At 36.1% G+C, this 23217-nt stretch overlaps 2 protein-coding genes, 1 long non-coding RNA gene and 3 other non-coding genes across 9 annotated transcripts in view; 5 read left to right on the forward strand and 1 right to left on the reverse strand.

Annotated features, from left to right (window-relative positions):
* LOC138914809 (uncharacterized) lies at positions 1–1121 on the forward strand. The gene is made up of 3 exons (XR_011420621.1): positions 1–228; positions 447–522; positions 966–1121. It is a non-coding gene; the product is annotated as an uncharacterized lncRNA (long non-coding RNA).
* A 783-nt stretch (positions 1122–1904) lies between these two features.
* LOC108066940 (uncharacterized) lies at positions 1905–15766 on the forward strand. 2 transcript variants are annotated; one of them, XM_070218786.1, is made up of 6 exons: positions 1905–2303; positions 9398–9543; positions 9653–9714; positions 10247–10424; positions 10601–10833; positions 14782–15766. In XM_070218786.1, the coding sequence occupies exons 2-6, from the start codon at positions 9524–9526 to the stop codon at positions 15558–15560; spliced, it is 1272 nt and encodes a 423-aa protein (XP_070074887.1). In that variant the 5' UTR covers positions 1905–2303; positions 9398–9523; the 3' UTR covers positions 15561–15766. The 2 variants fall into 2 exon arrangements, with proteins under 2 accessions (XP_070074887.1, XP_017011234.2); XM_017155745.3 differs by having other exon boundaries at positions 1906–2234.
* Positions 15767–15940: 174 nt separating this feature from the next.
* On the reverse strand, positions 15941–16012 carry TRNAD-GUC (transfer RNA aspartic acid (anticodon GUC)). Its single transcript has one exon. It is a non-coding gene; the product is annotated as a tRNA-Asp (tRNA).
* A 127-nt stretch (positions 16013–16139) lies between these two features.
* TRNAD-GUC (transfer RNA aspartic acid (anticodon GUC)) lies at positions 16140–16211 on the forward strand. Its single transcript has one exon. It is a non-coding gene; the product is annotated as a tRNA-Asp (tRNA).
* Positions 16212–16530: 319 nt separating this feature from the next.
* On the forward strand, positions 16531–16602 carry TRNAD-GUC (transfer RNA aspartic acid (anticodon GUC)). Its single transcript has one exon. It is a non-coding gene; the product is annotated as a tRNA-Asp (tRNA).
* Positions 16603–18292: 1690 nt separating this feature from the next.
* The window catches only part of Sema1a (semaphorin 1a), a 146790-nt gene continuing 141865 nt past the window's right edge, over positions 18293–23217 (forward strand). For 2 of the 3 annotated variants that reach the window (XM_044393617.2, XM_070211397.1), the window contains exons 1-2: positions 18294–18595; positions 19680–20363. The gene's annotated coding sequence lies outside the window, so the exon portion shown is untranslated. Of the gene's footprint in view, positions 18596–19679; positions 20364–23217 lie in introns of all 3 variants that reach the window. The other variant, XR_011417462.1, reaches the window with a different exon arrangement.

Below are 23217 nucleotides of genomic sequence, written 5' to 3' on the forward strand. Positions count from 1 at the left end.
TATGAATGAAATGACCCTAGAATATAGGAAAGTAGCCATTGACTTCCTTCGGCTGCCGAATGTTAACGACAAGAAAAACGAAGTGGGACGAAGGGCCTACTCGGCCCGACTACTATCCGGCTACCGACTTCTCTGATCCCCCGAGCGTCAGTTGTGAAAAAAATTCGTGAGTGATGGACGTGATTTTCAAGCGGATAAGAGGTGAAGCCTTTTTCCGAATATTCAAAGGTATGTAAATATGTATATAATTTTTTGTATAGCGGGCGTACAATTGTATGTATGTAATTAAAGGATACATTTCAAATCTCTTTAACAAGCGTGTACCAATTTAGGTGAATTGTTTTTTAGCTAAGAGCTACGTACATACATACATTTGTACATAAATTTGTGGGTGTACAGTTCTAGAATAACTTTATCTTATTACTCGCATTTTATTTATTTTTCAGAGTGAAAATACCTGCAGTTGCAACAGCCAAATAATTTGTTTGTCGAAGCTGTAATTTTGTTTTAAAACCTTCTAAGGTAAGAAAAATATGTTGTATTTGTTTGACATACTTATGTATGCATGTAAATATCTATGCATGTACGCGGCTCACCCGATCTGAAACCCGATTTTCAACCCTTTCATATTCTGCTCCTCTCTCTCGCTCGCTTGACCTACGCGTCGCGACGTTTCTCTCTACTCCTTCTTAAAATTGTCATGATCTGACCTGCTTACATTCGGTCTCCCTTCGCGCAAAGGACTGTATGTAAATATATATGTATGTATGTGGCTCTTTCTGAAATTAGATTTTCAACCCTTCCTTCTTCATTTTCTACCTGTCTTGCTCCTCTCTCGGTCGTCTGACCAACGTGTTTGTATTTTGGCTATTATTAACATTACATTATTATCTATTATTTAAAAACATCTATCTATTCTTATCTAAAAACAAATCATTGATATCCCAATAACTCTTTTTTTCCAGATGAGGAAAGCCGAAGAAAATAATTTTTTATGCCTGCAACTACATATTTGGTTATAATAATGTTTTCTTAAGTCAAAAATGTGTTATTTAAAATTGTTTAAATGTTCAGTGTTAAATGTTTTAAATTTAAATAAATAAAATATGCAAAAGAAAAAACCAAGTTACATTTTATTTTTAGGGTTTCAGTGTTAATATAAAACTTCCCTTCAAGAAATATTATTTCTTAAATCAAGAAATAAAATTTCTTGAAAGGAAATTTAAACAAGAAAGAATTTTTCTTGTTCAAAAGGTGCCTTTCTAAAAAACCCTTTCTTGTTTTAAGAAATTTAATTTCTTGAAACAAGAAACAAACCACCTTTGAAACAAGAATCGCCTTTCTTGTTTTAAGAAATATTTTTTCTTGTTTTTATGGTGGCTTTCTAAACAACCCTTTCTTGTTTTAAGAAATTTAATTTCTTAAAACAAGAAATATTTTTTCTGGTTTTAATGGTGCCTTTCAAAAAAACCATTTCTTGAAACAAAGGTGAGGTCGCCTTTGGCAAAAATTCAAGAAAGAATTTTCTAGATTTTAAGGAAATTCTTCGATTTTTTTTTATGAGTGTACAAATAAATTTTCCGTCTTTCAAACTATTCTAAATTATATAGAGTTTAGTAACGGCTTGAAATCATTCTCAGTCAACTACTTTAAAACATTTTCAATATCATGGTCACGTTCTCGAGCCGAAGGGCAATCAATATAAATTTTCGGCAATCGCAGGTCGGAGCCCAGGTCAGATCTTTAATCAGCAAAACGAACGTCTCGTGTCCGACACAACTTCCGAAAGCTTATGCTCATGCTCCACCGGATCTGATGGGGCTCTCTGGTTGCCTTGTGTTTTGCTGTTTTGTTGTTGGGGGCTGGTGGAGTTGCTGTCGTCCCCGGTTAATTCGCATACAGTTCAGCCAGCTCAGTCAGCCGACGATTGTTGAACCCGACAGACGTGCGCGCTCGATCGGCGAGCTTTACTCGATTTCTTGGTTGTTTTTTGACAATTTCGCGTTTAAAGCGTGATCACGCTAAATTGCTTTTGTGTTTCAATTGTGTGGCGTAGCTCCGGTTCTGTGGAACATAACTCGAGATCAGCATAAAAAAGATCTGAATGTGAAAAGAAAGTTAAAACAGAAAGGAGTTGATTGTATAATAACCGCAAGGAGCCGCTGGAAAAGTCCAAACAAAAACGTCTGTGAAGTGAACGTCTTGTGAGAGTGGAAAAAATCAAAACACAAAAAGTAATGTACAACAAAACAGCGTTGTTTAAGAACCTGTAATTGAAAACGCACTTGAGTACACCCATACAGGCAAGAGTAAAACAAAAATAAGCCCAATAATACGCTATACAACACGTTGTTGACCCTGAAGGCAGAGCCTCGTGATTTTCCAAGAACATGTAAACCCCCCCTCAGTCACAAACTCGCTGATGGCAATTATTTAGCATAAGAATTTTTGTTGCAGTTTATTGCCCTCCTTATCTCTCTTTCACAAACTCTCTTTCCCTGGGTAAAAAACAGTTTGGCGCCTTGAAAGGAAATTCTACTACTTTTCTTGGTGTTCCGGTTTTTGGTCTGCCGGGGATTTTCTCGAATTCTGCGAAATACGAACAATCCTATAAGGCGTCTATAAAAAACTCGGTGTGTTTGGATTGCAATGCGAAATTTCATTTCGATATTTGCGATTTATTTCACTTTGATTTGTCTTGCCTTGTCATGTGTCTCGTTCATAAAATGCTGCTAATAAACAAACAATTATGAAATACCGGATTTTTCAAATGTGGACAATTTAACACTTCATCGCCTTCGATACGAAGCCAAATAAACAATTTAGAATCGGATAAAACTTTGAAGCTGTACATGCGTTGTGACTCACTGTGTACCAATTCTTGGTATTCGTATTGCTAATCGTCTTCCCCCAAAATGGATTGTAACTAAGTCGTGTTTTCTTTGAAATCGCATCCTAATAAGGGGCTTACTAACTATGCAGTGTTAAAATAAAACTATCAACTTGATTAATCGCCTTTATACGTTTTTAATGATTATAGCCTACTCTATATTTAAAATGTGGACGAGACGGCCCTAGAATAATAAAAAAGCCAACAAAAAAATTTGCATACTAGCTGCTCACATTACAAAAGATAAATATTTCTGGTATACCCAATAAGTTCAGCGACACCCAAATAGCGACAACACGATAGTTTCTGGTTATCATGCTTTTCAACACAATTTTGATTGATTATATAGATCCCAGCGATTTGTTTTTTGTCGTTAACACTCCCAAACTCTTCCTTTCGTCATATCTTATCGGTTATCGTAAACCACCGAAAAAATTACCCCTACCATGTTAAAGCCATAAGCTCCAAAATCAAAGTTCGTCAAAAGCTATTCGAAGTCGAGCGTTGCATTTGCTTTGCGACCGGGTGAGTGAGGACAACTGTCTGGGACTTGCATTATCGACAAGTCCCCGTGTCAGGCGATCCACCTACTAGAACGTATCTTTAGTGCTCGCGCTATATAGTCATGGGCAATCAAGTGATTACTGATAAAAATTGAAGCAAATGGACTGACAAACAAAATACTTGGCAAGCAGATTTGGCCGAGATAAGTGCGTAAATATACTCGGAATGTATTTTAAGGAAGCATCTTGGAGGAGGGACGTGCTCTGAGTAAATGATTCAAGTAAAAATTACTTATGAGACAGCCGTGACTCACTCACCTGAGAAAACAAGCAGTGAAAAATAATCGCGGAACTGAAAATATCACAATGAAATAATGAAAACGATTAACGAGAATCGCCTACATAAATTGCATTCATTCATAAAAAAATTAAAACGTTCTACGCATATTTACAAAAGGGAATGTAATGTCATGGGAATCCGTAATTCTAGGGAACATATCCGGATGAGTGTAGATTTTTTTCCGCTTACGCTTTTAGTTTCAAGGTTTTTTCCCTAGTCAATTAAGGGGTAAACAATTTAGGGAACTTTTGCTGTTAATCGAAGCTATTATCTCTGTGAAACATAAAAATGCCATGGGCTCGAGGGTTCCCATCAAGTAGTTAATTGATTACGGTAAACGTTGTGGAGCAACAAGGTGAGGCGTCAATCTCAATGAGAACTTTTTAGTACTATCTTATATTGTAATCGTTCTATTGATTACATGTTTTGATTAAAATCCCATTCATGTAAAAAATTTAATTTGTAAATCATATTTTTCTATAAAATTTCGCAAACACTTCCGATTTTTTATTTTTAATTAATTTATTTTTAGACCCTTTAAATTTCTTTAATTTTCCTCAACAAAAACTTGTTTTAGCAGATAATTCTGGTTTCCTTAAATTAAACATTCCCTGCATATAAATAAAATCAGCCGTTAATAATTTAACCCTTTGTCACATCTTTAAATGCTTTAAAAGGTATATGTTTTTATAATTATAATCAAAGTTAATTCAACTCAAGAACGATTGACTTTTGAATCGTATAAATGCTAACATAATGGATATTAAACGCAGAAAGTCAAGCCGGCAGACACGAATCGAAAATATTTGTGAGCGTCATTACGCTCAAGATACTAATTTATAAGATCAACAGATCGACTGCGCGTGCTCTAAAAACTTAAACCCAAAGAACAACATTCGAGAACGAATCTGCAGTTGCGAAAACGATAAGGGGGGGGTTCGGTTGCCAAGAGAAACTCGACGGCAATGCAGGTCCAACTCGATCGGAATACAAGTCAGTCTCTGATGTCTGATGCCTGTCAAAGCCTAAAAACTGAAACGAGGCCAATGCACGCCACTGTCGTCTGGGGTTTTTAGTTTACCATGAACCGAGCGGGGCATTATATTATATATACGAGATATGTTCGTATCCAAGCTGCAAGCCTGGCTGCGGTTAATGACACCTGCTTTCGATCTTTTTGGCCAGTTATAGAGACGAATTCCGGCTGCCCGATGGGTGTGAATGATTTTATTTGACGAGTTATTGTAATTTACACTTTACATTTAATCCTAAAGTCAATAACAAACAACCATCTGTGGATTTTCGGGGACGGGAAATTCGTTTCCAATCTCGGGGGAATCGAACTCAAGCATCGTCAATCAAATTAAGATATAAATAAACAAAGTGATAATAAAATGTAATTTTTTTAAACTCATTTTTACACGTGTCACGTTGGGAAAGTTTTTGGGAATTAATATAGAAGGTGTGGAAATTATATTATAATTTAAAATTAGTTACTAAATCTTATTTTTCCGAACTTTGTAAAGCTTTCTTTATTTGTTTAATTTACTTACGTATGCACGTACAATTTTAGCATCGCCAATATTCCAAACAATGCCAAGCTCAATTAAATGAAGTGGGAACTCAATTTGAATTTCTACTTAGCAAGCTAACGTTAAAAATCGTATAATGAATAATATAATAGATCAAGTTGATAAAATACATGTTTCTCCCTTGCAATGCAAAAAAAACTAACTCTTAACGCTTTTGAACTTTTCGGTGATTTTCCAGTGAGAGATTCTAGATAATGTTCACTTCGTCGTTTATTATATTGTATATGTGTATTTTTTATACTGCCACAAAACTCGTTTTGTTGTCGTAAAATGTTTTATATGGTTGGTGAGAGGGGCTGATGTTGTGAAGGGGGCTTGACAGGCATATAAAAAATTAAATAAGTAAAATCCATAAGATACTATAGTCATAGCACAGTAGATACAACTCATTAATCAATCTTATAAGCTCTATAGTTCCCTATAGATAAATATTTTGCCTTATTCTCAATGTGATATCATGACAGCTTTTTACATTTTATGTTTAATACAATGTAATATCTGGAAAAAAGGTTATGCATATAAATTTCAGTTTCGTTTTTATTTTATTTTTTATGAAAGAATTCACCGCATTGCATGCATCGCTTGAGTGCTTCGTAAAATTAAATATTGTAATCCGATTGTTATTGTTCACGATTTTGCCGTTGTATTTGTTTTGCACCTTGTGCGGAAGTTATTCGCCCGCAAAATTTTACCTGAGGCATGCGATTCTGTCTGTCAAATCAGCGACCCTAGTCGAATTCGGCCCAGTTCAAAGGTCGGAGCAAAAAAAAATCAAGAACGAGAAATCCGTAAAGTGCTGAATGATTTTGCATGTTTATTTGACGAGATATTAATCGCAATGATTTCACAGCCCATTAAAAAGATAGAGACAGCAACTCAAAATGACTTTTGCTGAATGCTTTTTAATTGTTTACCCTAATTAATGACTCGGGAAAGGGTAGCTATATGGTTCAGAGAAGCTGACTAAGCTGGGCAATATTTGGTCTGCAAATTATTATTATTTTTTCAGTTAGCTTCAGCAAAAGTTGCTTGACTCGTTTCAAGGTAATTGAAATTTATGTCAAGATAATTTTTAATTACAAATTGGGTTTTATTTATAGAGACTTTTAATAGACAAACCCTATGCAAAACCAATGCATTAAGTATCTTAAGGTAATGTTGTTTTGATTTAATATTTAGGTTTGGAGATATTGCAAGAGATAAAAAACGTATACAATATCTGATTTTATTTTTGTAATGTTTTTTTGGATCTTACAATTTTAACAACAAATGTGTACCTCATTTTTGTATACTCATAAAACGAGGGTTTTCCCATTATTTGTCTAGCTCCCCTCGATTTCGGTTATATAACACGATACGAGTTGAAATGAGTTTCACGCACAAAACGTGTAAACATCAACAAATTGCATTACACGGCTTAAAGTAACAGTAACAACTGAAAGGTAGCAGCCAAATGACTGCTATTCATTTCAGTGCAGCTGATTGACATTCAATTACCGATGGCCCACCCCTTCCCCTTTTCAGCGTCATCTTACGTACTTTAATGAGTGTTGAGCGCTTTTCAATTCAACTGTCGCCGAAAGCTTTGAATGCTATGAATATATCTACGGCTTTATCAAAAGACAATCAATTGATCGATTGTCGCAGCTGGCTCTCACATGATTCGCTATGGTCTTTGAACTCTGAAAAAGCTTGACAAGTTATCAAATTTCGTTTTTTTGGGATTATACTTAACTTTTACAACAAGTAAACATTTGCTTTTTGCAACTCTTGCTTCGGGTCTTCACACCTTCAAATCAAATAAAACCTCGGGGAACTAACTTATCTCCACTCAGAGATTATGTTCCAAGTATAAGCTTGGAGATAAACAAAAAATGGCCTGAGAAACAAGAAATTGGTAGGCCAAGGTCTTGGAAAAATCATTGGTGGAGTCTAAGTTGGGCTAAAATGACGAATCCAACATCATAAAAATCACACGATTAATTTAAAGAAATTTTCACCAAAATTATGTACCCATCTAAAAAACTAAGAAACTGTAAACATTAGAACTAATGTTAGGTTTGTTAACCTTTTTTTGCAAAGTTGCCGTTATCAACTCATTAAAAATCAATTAGAAATCTCCTGATAAGATTTTACAGAACTGAGCTAGCAATCTGTTGATAAGACTTTACAAAACTGAATTAGCAATACATTGATAAGAAAAGCCTGATATCGCTAACATACATATGAAACTTGATACCATCAGCACACAAGCAAAACTCTTGAAATTGCAAAAAAACTGGATTGCTAAGCATTTTTTTTCCTGACAGCCTAAAAGTATGTTTAGTGGGAAACCTTGGGTGGATCCAAAACCTCTTACCACCCACCTCAAACTACCCCCTTGACGTCCACCCACCTGTGGAGAGAATGTGGCCTCAATTTGCAGAAGCGCTTATCGTTCAAAGCGTTAAGTAAACTCAGCCAGGCAAACACGAGTACATGTGTAGCGAGGTTATCGCTGTGTGTGCACCGTGCAAGTTTAAAAAGTTTCAATTACTCCACCAACACTTACACGCCCGCACGCACACAGGCGCAATGTGCAAGGCTTGAGCAGGTGTCACAATACAGCAACAGGTTACAGTGGGACAAGAGCAGAATAAACCGAACAAAATGTATTGAGAGATATCCAAAAGCGACCTAAGCCAGAAGAACCCCGTATGTGGTTTAAATCGTTTCAATGAGTACTTTTTGGTTTTGAAAACCAAACTGCGTTTACATTTTCCGTGTTGCACTGTGCTATTAGGGATATTCTTGACACATTTTATTTACACCTTCATAGTAACCTGGTCAAATTATTTTAATAATAAAAATACATGAAATAAAGACGAACCAAATAACCTCTTTTTATTTTAAATGGAGTTTCTTAAAATTTTTTTTAAAAATGTTAATTATTGTTTTATTTTTTTTTTTAAGTTGGTTTTTTGTCTAACATTACGTAAAACAATTTTACAGTCGGTATGGGCGGTGCAGTGAAAGAATTTACATACAAATTACGTAAACTGCGCATTAATTTCATTAAATGTCTGCGAAATACTGTGAAAGGAAGAAAAATGTAGAATGAGATAACGGTTGGTCATAAATTATTAAAAATTCTTGCAATTATAATCTGATAATGTTGGGAACGCGCCTTTCCTCCTGACCCCACGGTGCAAAAGAGAGCGAGGGAAAGAGAGTGTGGGAGATGTTTAATCGGGAGAGGGAAAGAGCGCGAGAAATAGTAAACCATTGTCGCAAAATCGTTACTCTCTGGGCAGCAATCTATCATGCACGATCGATCAATGGCTCTCCCAACCTTCCCACCACCCCCTCTCCCATACTCCCAGAGAGATGATTTAATAAAGTGGGTGAGAGAGAGCCTTCTCCGGTGAACAGTAGCTCCTCTCAAATCAACTCACTTTTATCACACACACACGTACAGACAGAGAAAATGCGTATGCTTCAAATAGTGCGCTTGATAAAAATATTCCAAAAAGGAAAATATTTGAATATATCTGAATTTAAAAATATCTAAAACACAAAATGAAAGAAAAAACAAATAAAATAAATAAGTCTTTGGTGGAATCGAACACGGTAGCCAATAACGATTTACATTCAAATCAGATTAGACTATTTCTGAAACACAATTTTTTCATAGAAAAATTGTTTTATATTCACAAAAGTATTCAAGATTTACTAAGTGAGTTTTGTAGGTTTTTGGGATATATGTAAGTATTCAAAATGGTAGTCGGGTTTCAAATCCGACTTCTAGAAATTTCGAAAGTATTTTCCCCAGTGTAGACTCGAGAGAGGGGGGAGAGAGCCGCTTGGGCTGGGAGTGAGAGCCTGGTCATCAGAGCGCGAGATACGATTTGTGGGCCACTTCATTTGCCTCATTTGCCGATAAAACCCCAAGCTGTCTCCACACGCTCACCGCTCGCCACTGAACAAAATTTCTGGAACGAGTCACACGCACGTTCCCCACGACAGAAAAATAAAAACAACAAAACGGGTCGTCGTCGCTCAAATCCGAATTTAATTTATTTTTCCCAAACAGAAATCATAAATTAATCAAAGCATTGTTACAACACAAACGATTTTCGGACTCGGATTCTCTGCTTTTTTGGCGGAGAGGGCAAAAAAAAAGTCAAGAAAGCAAGAGGAAGAGGAAGCCAACAACAAAATGTGCCGCTGCTGTCAAAAGTGAGTAAACGCTATTTTCCCCTCTCGCTTACCAAGTTATGTCGTGTTCGGGCCAACAAATTACTTGGCTAACATTCCGAATTGCCTTTTTTCCCATTTTCATTTCTAGCTGTTGGGAAGATTTCTACTGGAACTGCTTCGAGGAGCGTTTTTGCTACGACGAATCGATTGGTGAGTTTTTCGAGCCCAAGAGTTTAGTTTTCTGCTTTAATTTGGGCAGTTGACGGTTGGGATTACCTGAAACGAGTACCTCAAATACTCACTCTCTTCGCACACACATAAAAGTAGCCCAAAGTAGATCTTGAAACGCACAATGCGACGACGATATTTGCGCGATTTAACGTGTTTGGCATTTGGAATCGAGTACGAGTACAAAAAAGGAAAAAGCAAAGCACAATAAATCAGTTTTATGGAATTTTTGTTAAATATTCAGCAGGTAGTCGATACAGAGGAGCTTATAAAGTTTGGCATAAAAGTAATTTTGAGTTGTTGATTTAGTTGGGATTGCTAAACCGACAGAATCTGAACATGAATAAGGAATGTGTTAGTTAGTTAGCTATAATGTTTGGGCATTAAAATTTACTTAATTCTTTAATTAAGGAGATCAGAAAAACAACATAGAAGTGAAACAAATATTTAAGTGCTCTGCCAACGCAAATATTGGTTTTCAATTTGTACAATTATTTTCCTCTACCCATTTTAGCTAACTATAACCCCGAGGACGATGAGGACTACCTGGCGTCCAGAAAGAATGGCCAGATTATTGGGCGTATACAGCCGACATCGGCGGATAATAACAATTCGCTGACGGTGCCCCAGCCGATTTGCGATCAGCCGCAAATGAGGCAGGGCAACTCGAGCTTGGGCCTGAGCCTAATGAGGTACTAATAGATAGATCAAACCCCCATTCGACCGATCCAACGAGCCAAAGATCGCATTTCGCACTTTGTTTGGTCGGCAGGCGATTAGCGATTAATTGGCAATATCGTGTTGGCTTACTGTTGGCAATATCAATTTACGTATTATATATATCTATCTTCCTTTGTGGACCTTTTAGCGCCAAGATCCACGAGGAGGACTATCGTCGGGAGACCCAGATCAATGTGCCCAACCTGGGACCGGAGATATTGGCGGTGTTTGCCAATTCGCAGATCTTCCAGGACCATCAGCCCACCAAGCTGAACCGGATTAGCACAAAGACCTATCTGGCCGGGATCCACTCGCCGAATCGCGAGATGCCGACGACTCCGCGTCTCAGTGATCAGGATCGATTGCTGCGGCGTCTGGAAGGTAATGATGGCCCCAGTGGTGCGCACACCCCACTTTTGGGTGGTGCTGGTAATGGTAAAAGCAGCGGCAAGAGCACCCGCAGCAGCAGCATCGTTTCCAGCGGTGTGCCCAAGGTCAAGTTCTATCTGAACTGAGCTGCGATGGGTTTTGGGTTCAATGGGTACTAGCAGTATTTGTGCCAAAGATTGAGGAACTTTCGCAACGCACATATAAGCAATTTGAGAGTGACCAATATCGCCAAAATGTGACTTAATATTATTAACTAATTAGCTGTAAGTTCGGCCAATATCGCACATACACAACGATATACAATATTCGAAAGAGACAGCAATGCCAGTGCCGCTGGCATTTAGTATTATCTTGACCTTTAAGTAGCCTAACTTAAGTTAACTTAAACATACTCTATTTAAGTCTTAATTGTTGGACCTTGTAATTGTTTAGTCCTAAGTAAGAACTAGTAAACAGTATGATTATCATAAAGTTTTTACAAAAAAAAAACACGCCTGGGTTTCACTCTACTGATAAAACTGTACTTATTCGTCCTATTTTAATATATATGTACCTTCATTTGTAGATATTGTGAAAGTTTTGATATACGTTTAAAAGATATAAATTCGTCGTGCAATTGACTCATTTTTGTCAGCGTTTTAGCAAAGTAATTTGTGCACTTTGAACAATTGCTTTGTATGTCAACTTGGCATTACTCAACAGCTTCTACTAATTGCCTGAGACTGAGATCGGTTAGTCAACCATACCAGTGCTGCCATTTTGTCCTCTTTCCGGACAGATCTGTCCTTTTTTTTAACGGCTTTATCCGGAAAAAATTTCAAACATCCCCTATCCGGAAATCTATCCTTTTTTCAAAAAAAAGGTTTTAAGGGTTATTTTTGCTAGTCGAAAGTGTATAAACCTGTTTTTATTTGCTAAAATCCCTTTTTAACCATCATTCTTACAGTTCGGCACTTAAAAATTAATTCTTTTTACAAATTATTAAAGAGACGTAAAGCAGTCGATGGATTTTTTTTATAGTACGATTTTTTCTGTAGCAAAAAAAATGGAAAGCACTTTTAAAATTTCTTAATTTTTACTCTCTGCTTTTTTGTCAGAAAAAAAATTCAGATTTGAACGACTCTTTTTCGGGTTTGACGCAGATATTTAATTTTGTTGTATTACGAATATAGTTACTTGAAATGCATTAATTATTATAATAATTTTAGATTATTACGTATACGCACAAAAATTTACCATGGTAAAATGATCAAACAAAGAAGGTTGTGAGTCGGGCGCAGTAGATCATTACATAATTTAATTTTATTTAAAATCCATTTATATTAAGTAAATATATAACCCATTGGTAAAAACAGAAAAATGTAGGCACATTTACTTTTGTCCTTTTTTTTTGTCCTTTTCTTAAATTTTTTGTCCTTTTTTTCCCTGTTTTTTGTGGCTTATCTGTCCTGTTTTTCAAGCTGAGTGATGGCAGCACTGAACCATACACACCTTTAACCACTTTTAGAAAGATTTCACAGAAATTAATTTGAGAAAAGCAGTCATTGAAAGCTGCGATACACTGATGACGAGATATAATAAATTGTTTACAAGTAATTTTGATTTATCAACCAAATTTTAAACTTATTTAAAGTATAACAAAAATATTATTTTTCAAGCTATGTTAAACATGAGGATCAAAATTTTGTATACAATTTTTTTCAATTCTGACGTACTTTTTTTTATATAAATATCTAAAAATAAAAATACTGATGACTCACAACAAAATAAATTTGTATAAAAATTTTAATTTTTTTGTAAAGTAGATTTTTAATTCTAAATATGTTGAAAATTAAAAAGTTGATGACAAAAAAAAAATCAAATCAAGTAGACCATACGATTTGAACAAAATCCGGATCGAGTTTTCAAGTCGATATGGAATGTAAATTTTATATTTGTTTAAACAATTATGATAATTTTGCAACCAAATTTTTCCGCAAGCTTGACTCACTCTCCATTAACCCCATTTGGCTTAAAAAATATTCATTCATTCGAACCTTCGACGAGGAAGAGCGGAAGAAGAACAAATTTGGATCTGAGCTTAAATTTAATTAACAATATTATTTCGCACTGACGCAGCCAACACCCAACGATACCGGCTCCATCTGCAGTTTTTGTATACGTCATATATTTGTTATCGCATCTGGGAAGAGATAAAACCATTCCCAAGTGGAGAAGATTTAATGGGCTATTAGGCCTGCCACTGATTTATCGTAATATTCGCAAATTGGTTAGGCCATCCCATAACGAACCGAACCCAATTAGTCAAAACTCGATTTTCTTATCACGGCTGTATAAAAATGTTAACAGCAAATAAACCCCCTGCCAATATGAATATTTTACTTATAATTCGGGACCACCATTAAGCGATTTTGTCCAAAATACACGTATATGTATATTTTTTATAGATAAGAGACCAGACCAGGTAATCAGTTTTCGCATGCTAACGATCGATTCCTCAGTTTTCCCTGAGCTGATAAAACAAAAACTGCAAAGAAATCGTCAATTTGTAGAGCACAGGGGCTTGACGTGTCTTTTTATAGAATGTATATTCCTATTATCTTTTTTAGTTGAACCTTAGTTAAAGGAGAAAAATTGTGAATTCAGAACTTGCTTTACTTAAATAACGCTTCCCCAAGGGATTATGTTTATTATATTAGTACATTTAAGAGCCAGGTGTTGGGGCGAATCAATAGCCAATTGGTCGTTTGTTTGGGTTATCTCAAGTTTAATTTCAAAAGACAAAACTGAAAGCAACATTTACAGCCGATTTGTTTCTGGGTATTTCCCCACCTCCGTCATATCGTTTCGTCAGTATCCAATAAAACCGACGTACGTTGTCGGTGGGCTTCACGATATCAAAATCACCTCCCATCATACGTGCTCGCCTGCTTGCAAGGAAACAGTGGGTTTTGCAAATATTGTTGTATAAATGTATCTCCAGAACCATTTTTGTATAGATATGGAAGAGTAATCAAAAAATATAGCCCGGTGTGACACAGAAATATCTTTTAACGAAAAGAATTTGGTTGAAAAAAATTATTTTGTAGGCCTGGAATGTAAAAAAAATTGTGGAATTTATATATTTATTTTAATAATTATTAAGTTTAATTAAGTGTAATACTATCATAAGTTTGTGTCTTAATAATTAAAAATTAGTAAGATTAAATCTAGCTGTTTAATTTTAAGTTTATATTGTAAGCCCAAAGTACACTTAAACCCGAGATTACTAAGTTTGCATTTCACAACTGTTTGTTTTCGAAGCGCATTGTACAAATGCGTGTAGGATATCTATATATACAAAACTCTTTTCTTTGTAAATATTTACCACTTCAGAATGATTACTCTTTTTTCATTACTGATAAAGAAAACGTGCGGTTTTAATCGTTTGATGCTTGAATGTATCTTGCTGACTAAGTGGATTGGTTAATGGCTATCTATTGTGAAATACACAGCGAAATAAGGGATATGAGATGATAGAGAGATATGTAAAGAACAAAATGGAATTATTTCTGAACAGCTGTTTATAATGTATTTATTTTTTAAGTAAGTAGTTTTGTAGGGAATTTTTCCTTAGCCTTAGTCGAAGGCAACTTATTATCTGTCCATATCTTTCCTATCTGTCATGAACTCAGCCCTTATCTTGTTTGCCAACCTTTTATGCGACTTACTTGTCATCTGCTTGTCCAACTCTTCAAGCGAATTTGATACTAATAAGGCCTGAAAAAGCGTACAACATCCTTGCCTTTAGTTGGCAAAATAGTTGACTTCATTAAGAGTTATAATATTTTATTTGGTGATATTTAAATCAGGAAAACTAATTGAAGAGAATAAATAGTAATAATGAGGAACTTATTAGTGCTTCCATTTTCTTAAGACGAATTTTCCTTCTTTTTACAGGCGATGCCACGGATGCGAGAACTGGATCGGCAGAGAAGCGGATCACATTCACCTTGGCCCCCAGTTCCGCGGAATGCTCTCCTTCGGGAAGCCAGACGACACTTACCCCCAAGAAATTCGAGGCCATTGCCGAGGAGGAGAAGGAGGATGACAAGGCCGAGGAAGGGGAGGAGGTCATGGAGGAGGTGGTGCTGCGACCACGACTCATCGACCGCCATCCTCATCTTTTGGCCAATCCCAGTGGGCTGACCACCACGCCCAAGCGGATCCTTCGATCCGCCAAAAGCGTTCCGCACATGAATGTACGGTCGTCGGCCAGCGAAACGGACATATTCTCCATTAGCGGCACGATGACCGGAAGCAGCCAGATTAGCATGACGCCCGAGGTGCCCTCGATATCGTTTAGCAATCTGCCGAAGAACTACGAGGACACGCCCACCATCGAAAAGTACAGGGTATCCCAGAGTCTGTATTCCATCCAGACGGCCAATGCAGCGCGGGCCACCCAAGACGATTACTCGATGCCGCGCTATTTCCGTCGATCTGCCATGCTACTGACCCAGAGTTCCGAGGTTCTGCCCGGTGCCAGTTCATTGGGTTCCATGTCGCTATCGATGGCCTCTTCCTCTGCCTCTCCGGGGTCCTCCAAGGACGAACTGCGACGGCCCGAGAAGGAGAAGAGCAAGCGTCTCCAGTTGCTGCGCGGAAATCTGCCGCCCCTGCTCATCCACTCCGTGTCCTTCAAACGCAATCGTGACGAGGGGAAGCAGGTGGACTAGTTGCATTCCACAATTATATATTCGTTAACCATCCTGTCCGTTTTTTAACTGTTTAAATTGTCTTAGCTTTTAGTACCTGCTTAAGCGTTTTCTGTATTATGTTTTAAGATAAGACCTTGTCCAACCCACTCACTCAGTATTCGGATGTACTTCATTTTGCGTTTATGATTGATATTACAAAATAAATTGTATTTTACCCCAACAAATGATATGAAACTTACTTAAAGGGAAAATCCATTAAGTTTCATAATGGATAAAAAATAAGAACTGTTTAATACAAAATTCTTTCAAGTCAAGTAAAGCCCTAAAATTCTATAGTTCTAAAATTCTGAAGTCTTGGACATTTGGCAATTAAAAAAATAAAAAATGATTTTACATCTCTCCCCGACGGGGAATTGAACCCCGGTCTCCCGCGTGACAGGCGGGGATACTAACCACTATACTATCGAGGATGTTGACCCAAGTGCGTCAAACTCGCTTTTTGAGCCAACGGGCACTGAACGTTTGTTTCATTTCCGTTCGTTCCGCGAAAGCCAATGAGCAGAATCAAAACGGTGATTTGGCAGACGGCATTCAACATCCTCGATAGTATAGTGGTTAGTATCCCCGCCTGTCACGCGGGAGACCGGGGTTCAATTCCCCGTCGGGGAGAGATGTAAAATCATTTTTTATTTTTTTTAATTTAAATTTAGATGAAGGATTGTAGATTTCATTTGAATATATAGTGGCTATGGAAAGATATTTAAGCATCCCAACCTTTTGTAATTTTTTTTTAGATTTCTAAAATAGTGGTGCGTAAAATGTATTTCGAATTTTAAATCAATGTTAAATAAGTACTGCTGATCATCCGTAACAAAACCTTCCTTAACTGAAAGTCTCCATGGAGGTTTTCTAGTTTTGGGAATATAATTATATACACAAATACCAATGCCCTGAACCAAAGTGGTGATTTGACGAGCGGCAACCAACATCCTCGATAGTATAGTGGTTAGTATCCCCGCCTGTCACGCGGGAGACCGGGGTTCAATTCCCCGTCGGGGAGAGATGTAAAAACATTTTTTTTTTTTAAATGTTTAACTTTAATGACTTTTATCCTTGAGGCTTTAACTATAATTTTTAACGTTTTTAATGGAATATCAACTTTTCATATTTTTTTTATAGAAAAAGTATATTTATACATAAATAGTTTTCATGTATTTATTAAATACATAATAATGCGTAACTTTTATCGCCAGAATAAAATTCTAAACCATGAGCAATGGTGTTATCGTTGATGCGGGCTCTTCTGGGAAAAATACAGTACTTAGTAACAGGGATTAAAAAAAAGAGTATGTAAAATTCAAAGTCTTTGATTTTACAGTTCTGTCTTGCATTATCTGGCAATGCTGGTTGTAAAAATCCCCACTGGCAACGCCAATCGACTAGTTATCATTGTGTGTGTTTCTACAACAAAACATTCGTGTTGGTTATTTGCGGTATATCTTTGAACTAATTAAACAATATGTTGGGCAAAATAAAATATTATTAAAATAAAAACTCTCATAGAATAAATAACAATCAGAGCTTGTGCGAGTGAATTAATACAATTGTAAATTATAAATAAAGCAATACATATAAACGGCCGGCAAAAACAGAGAGCGCGATTTTTAAGAGAGCGCAAATAGAAGAGTTGTCAGGTTTTATTTGGGTACAATATTGGAAACCGGTACAATTCGAACGACCTTTACGACTTTAATTTACTTTCAAAGACTTTACAAGCCTAAATAACTGTTGGTTAGGCTGTAAAATGCTTATTTTTGGCGGATAAAAATTGTTTGGATCAATTTTAGTGTTTATTTATTTGTTTATGTTTTTGCAGCACGTGCTGTCCAGAGTTCGTTGCCATAAAATATTCGTACACAAACGCCCTTGACACGCGCAGTCTCACCCGCGCCCACTGAGAGCGGAACGATTGAAGTGGGCCTCTCTTCATGGACTTTCCTATTAACTGTTTCTGTTTTAAACTTGACGATTTTTTTGATACCGTTTTTAAAAAGTTTTAAAATATTGTTTGTATTACAATGTTTAAAAGTTCATTTAAACTAATGGTTTACTTTTCGGGGAAAAAGAGATTGAGAAGAGATTGAGAACTAAACGGGGGCGACTTCACCGAGAGGGAGTATTAGTCAACAGAGAGAAAGATGAGAGAAAGATAAAGAGAGCCTTTTACCTACTTAAAATATTCTCTTTCATTTTTTCCAATTGAAACACCAAAATCGTAGGTTTATTATTTTATTTTTACCAACACTTACGATACTTTTATTAAACCTTTTATTATTTATAATTTTTTTTAAAATATATTCTAAAGTTCTGTTTTGAGAAATTCGTTTTTAGGACTGCTTTCCATAAATGCTTTAATCTTAGTTTATTTTAGTGCGAATAGGGCAGGAAGTAAAGACATATTTTCAGATAGTAGTTAGAGATTTTTATGCAGAAAATGGTTTTTTTTTTCTGAAATTTCGAAATAGAAATTAGTTTTGTAAAACAAAAGATATTTTGTAAAAAACCAATTTGCATGTTGTTCAACTGTTAAGAGCTAACATACATTAACTTAACAGTTAAGAGAATACTCTTAGCAATTATAAAGAGAGCGAAGAGAGCGAGATAAATCCAGCAGAAAACGCACTAACGCCAGGAAAATGCACTAGCGCCAGAGAAAGTGCCATCCGCGGTTCTCCAACTGAATTCTCTTCTCATTCGAAAATTTAACGCCCGCGCTGCTGCAGCGCGTAGCTCTCCGGTAGAAAAATATCAAAAAATATCTGAAAAACAACAATATTGGATAAAACGCCGGGAAAAATATTTCAAAATCCGACATTTGTTTCTGTAAAAATATTGTTTTCCAAGAAATTTTTAAAAAGTAAATTTTTCGGAGGTTCAGCAAAGAAGATACGTCTGTATCTTCCGGATTGATAAACAAATTCCAGCACCGAAACGTATTTGTCGCGCGATTGTGAAAAGTTATTTGTCCACTGTGTACATTAATTAATTAATGGGTAATTGATCAATTTAGAAACATGTGCCAGTTTGAGTGCGAGTGTGTAACAATAATAAAGCCGAAAATTGGCCAATTGCAAATTGCAATCACAACAAATATGGAATATTATGGAAAATAAGAAAACCAAAAACGCAAAATCCGTGCTACATAAAAAGTTTAAGCCGCAACTAAGCTAATCCAAAAAATATACAATTTCGGCAATTTTTCCACATATTTTTCATTGATTTTTCGCCTGGCGCGCACCCATCCTGCGGGTGCGAGCGAGAGGGCGAGCGCGCTAGAGGGAGAGCGAGGCATTTGTATTCTGTTTTGTGTACGTTTTGGCAATGGAACGGTACTCTCGCGCTCTCTCGCTGCCTCCTGTCCCACCCGTCCCTGGCTGGATTATCCTTTTTTATATTTTGTTTATTTCTCTATTTTCCTGGCCACGTTTTGTTCTCACCATTCGTTTCGCTGCATTTCATTCTCGCGGCGTTTCAAATTGGCCACACACCGACTCAGAGAGAATGAGAGCAGCTGCTCTCAGAGCCCTGGCTCTCTCCCCTCTTGCTCACACTACACACACCCCCCGCATAATGTTTTCCGCCTCTGCCTTGTGCTCCCCATTCGCATCTCTCTGCAGTCGTTGTCCTTTGTCCGCAGCGCGTTGCCAACCGAAAAAAAAGAACTAAACTACTGTTGTCATAATAAGAAATTAATAAGCAGAAAAAGTAAAAATTAAGATTTACATTGGAACTTTTATAAGAAAATAATTGGAAAACAGCTATTTGAAGCGCAATATTAAAGATAAAAACAAAAAAAAAACTAATTAATGTTATTTAAAAATTCTGTAGATAGATATATAGATTCTCGTTTACTTAGACGTTTTGAAGGTGCATAATGAATAAACTTTATATTTAGAACTTAGCAAACTTACAAATTTTGTCGATAAATATCTAAAAATACTGCCACTGATTTGCAGAACTATAGTTAATCTCTCAAATATTGTCCAATACCTGAAATTTATATCAAAGATTAGTTGCGGTCCTAACCTTTGATTTAGAACGGAAATCTAATCCAGTTTCTCTTTCCCATTCCTACAGTATTTAAGCCAAAAACAAAGTGAATAAAGGCAAATATAGTACCGAAAGAAAAAACCAAGGAAAATATGCTCAGAAAACGCATCCATAGTCTACTTACCGCATAAAAAGCCGGTAACGTTAACGGATTACTCTAATCGCCGTCGCGTTAATTCGACTCCTGCGCCGACCCGCCCCCCGCCACCCGTTTATATATCCGACTAACCGTTAATCGCACGCGTATTTCTGTCTCTGTGTGCGTGAGCCTTTATATCCTCTGTACATATGTACAATATTTGTCGTCGTCGTCGTGCATCGTTGTTGTTGTTCTTGCTGTTATCCTTATTATTCATCGTCGTCCGCTGGCATTAATCTGCGTATAAAGTAAATATAAAAAATTTGTGTTCTTCGGTGTTGTCTCGTGTAAGTGTCTATAATTTGTTTAAGTACGACAAGCGATCGGTGCGAATCAAAAAATTCCAATTCACCTGTCTGTGTGTGCAAATCGATAATATCGCAATCAAGAAAATAACAACAGCAACAACTGTATCAATCAACCGACGTCAGCAAAAGACCAACAAACAGGAATTGCTGGGACAACTAAATTTCTGAGTCTTCAAAGCATTTTGGATCCAAACGTCCATAGAGTTTCAACTTTAAGAAAAGATCCAGTTCATAAACTCCATTTTACTGGACACTATATGGAAGGTGAGTTTTGAATTCGTTCATATGTGTTTTTTCCATTTCAAAAACCAATATTTTAATGGGATTTTGAACCTCTTTAACGAATGTTTCTAAGAACATTTTCAAGAAGCACCCATATTATAAATGTGGACTCAAAATATTTGTATTTCAAAGTACAAATTCCCAAATTGATTCTTTGCATATTAAGCCTAGTACTCACTTCAATCAAAAAGGCAACGAAACGAAAATTTCTATACAAAAATGACAGGCGGAAAATTTCGTGATCAAAACATTGTATGGAGATTTTCATTTCGTAGGCTTTTCGGTTGAAGTGAGTACTAGGCCTTAGACGTAAATTTTTTGATTTAATAAGATTTATAGTGGAAAACATTTAAAGAAAATGGCATATATCTTGTTAAAAAATTAACTAATTTGAAGAGGAGACTACTTTATGTAAATATTTTAACATAAAGTAGGCTTTAGCCTCAACTTATGGAATGTTGTAGCCTCAAAATGGATTAGGAGTATTTATTACCTAGAAATAGAATTGTTTATTTACTGGAAAATGAGCAGGTGTAATTTAGATACTAGACACTCAGTGCACGAGCATTTCAAATGTGACGTTGACATTGGTCTTTTTGCTTTGTTCTTGGGTTAAGTGGTGTACAACAGTCCTGCCAGGCAAAATCTATATTTAGCGCACGTATTGTCCCTTCGCCACGTTCTAGGATAAGGACGACCAGATCTTGGAAGGGGTAAAGTAAAGTCGTTTCGATATTTGCGTACGCCACACACGACTGCAGTTGTGCGAATGGAACGGCTATAGAGTGAGACTCATTAGGAAGAACCGAAAATGGTTGAAATGCATTTTGCAGACAGATACCCTAGGACACACAGCAGGAGATACCGGAGCTCAGACAGAGATACAAAACAGAGCAATTTCCATTTGGAATGTAAACAAAGCACGCTGATACCCGCACAGTGGAGCAGATGATTGGAGTCGGGAAGAAACAAAAGCGTACCGAACACTTAAGATACGGCTACAGTAAATACCACAAGAAGAGAGACCACGAAGTAAAGATAACGAGCATTGACGAAAATGTGGTTTGTTTACATGAGTGTAACCACCATAAATTTCCATTTGAAATTATAATTTAATTTCTAAAAAAGGTACCCTTTAGAATTTTTTTAAAATAATATAGAAGCATTTTGATCCAATATCATAGAACTAGGTTTAGATTATGTTTAAATTTTTAACAATTTTTGGTACACAGTTAATTTTTTTTGTAGTCTCTTTATCGACTATCTTCTGTACGCTCAATCACTTAGGCGCCTACTCATCGACACACGAATAGAAATAAATGTTTCCAACCGGGAAACTCGGTTCTCCTTTACTCGTCTTTATGTCTGAATTACTACTTTTCACAGTTGTAATCTGTTCTTCTCCTATCATTTTTCCCCTCGGTTTTCCTCTTGTTGAGCAATACATTTTTTTTTGAAGAAATGGTCCTCGTCATCGCTTTTAAAAGCTTTAATCTTTTAATCGCTTGCATATTCAAGAATTTAACGCTAATCCCATGTGATTAGCTTTATGGGATTTTATTTCTTGAGTTTTATTCCCTCAGAATCTAACATTCTAAAGATATTCGTATCTTAAAATGTTACTTGAACAACTTATGGTAATTTGATGCCCTTTTTTATGGAAATGAAAAAATATTTGAAGGCATAGAACATTCGTGTATCTGATAAAGTATGAGATAGAATTTATATTTCAGATAAATTATTTTTCTTAATTTAATTGTTCTGGGATGATTAAATATCTCTAATTTTTCAACAATTCTTTTTTGCTTCCCATTGTGCAATAGTTGTTCGACTTAGTCTGTGGTTTAGCTGACTGTGGACTTCTAGCTTTTAGCGTCCCCCACCCCAAAACCATTTCACATTTTCCTAGCCATGTATCTAAGCTATGTATCTAAGTATAACCAAAGAAGCCCGTATGTTTTGTATTATGTTACACAAATATTTAAGCTGCCTTAAGTAGATACAACGAAACGCGTTTAAGATACACAAATATAGAAAGAAAGACCCAAGGAAAGGCGCAACAACAACAGCGCCTCGGAAGGAAAAGTTACATTTCAGTTAAATGTGCGGGTGCTGAGCCCAGTGGGAGGCTAAAATCCACATCTCTTCATCGAATAAAAAATAGCAAAGCCAAAGTCGTGCAGTAAGTTATCACTACTGGAGAAATTGGATGAAGAGACTAGATAGGTTAACCGGGAAATCTAAATTGAGTTGGCCTGCAAAATGTTAAAAATGACTAGAAATTATGAGATTTATTTAATTAATTTAATTTACATAGTTTATCAAATTTCAGCCATCAATGCTTGCTAATTCAAAATATTTGTTTAGCCAAAATATTATCAATATATATTTTGTGATTGAATATTATTAAATGTTTGTTAATTTAAAAAGTATTAGCTAAAATATATAATGTTTGCCAAAAGTTTTAAAGTAACTAATTTTGAGAAAAATATTTTTCCTGGTTTGAAAAGCTCGGAATTAATGAATTTAATTCCGTATATGCCCTTGTAGTAATTTTTTGTATTTAAAAATAAATCTTATTTGGCTGGTTAATAGCCGTCGCAAAATAATCATCACTGACTGTAGTAGGTTCCCCTTCTCCTCGACTATCTAACTGGTTCTTAGTTGGGTGTTTTGGTATCTCTTGTCCTTTTTTTTCTTTACCCATGTTTGCTATTTGTATAAGTTGTCTGTGAATGCTCTGGTTTTTGTTGTTGTCTGCCGATACATTTTTCCCTTTTTTGTTATCCATTGATACGCATATCGTTTGCCATTTGCCCCCGCCCTGAACCAATTC

Source organism: Drosophila takahashii, chromosome 2L (genome assembly GCF_030179915.1).
Source record: "Drosophila takahashii strain IR98-3 E-12201 chromosome 2L, DtakHiC1v2, whole genome shotgun sequence".
NCBI lineage: Eukaryota > Metazoa > Arthropoda > Insecta > Diptera > Drosophilidae > Drosophila > Drosophila takahashii.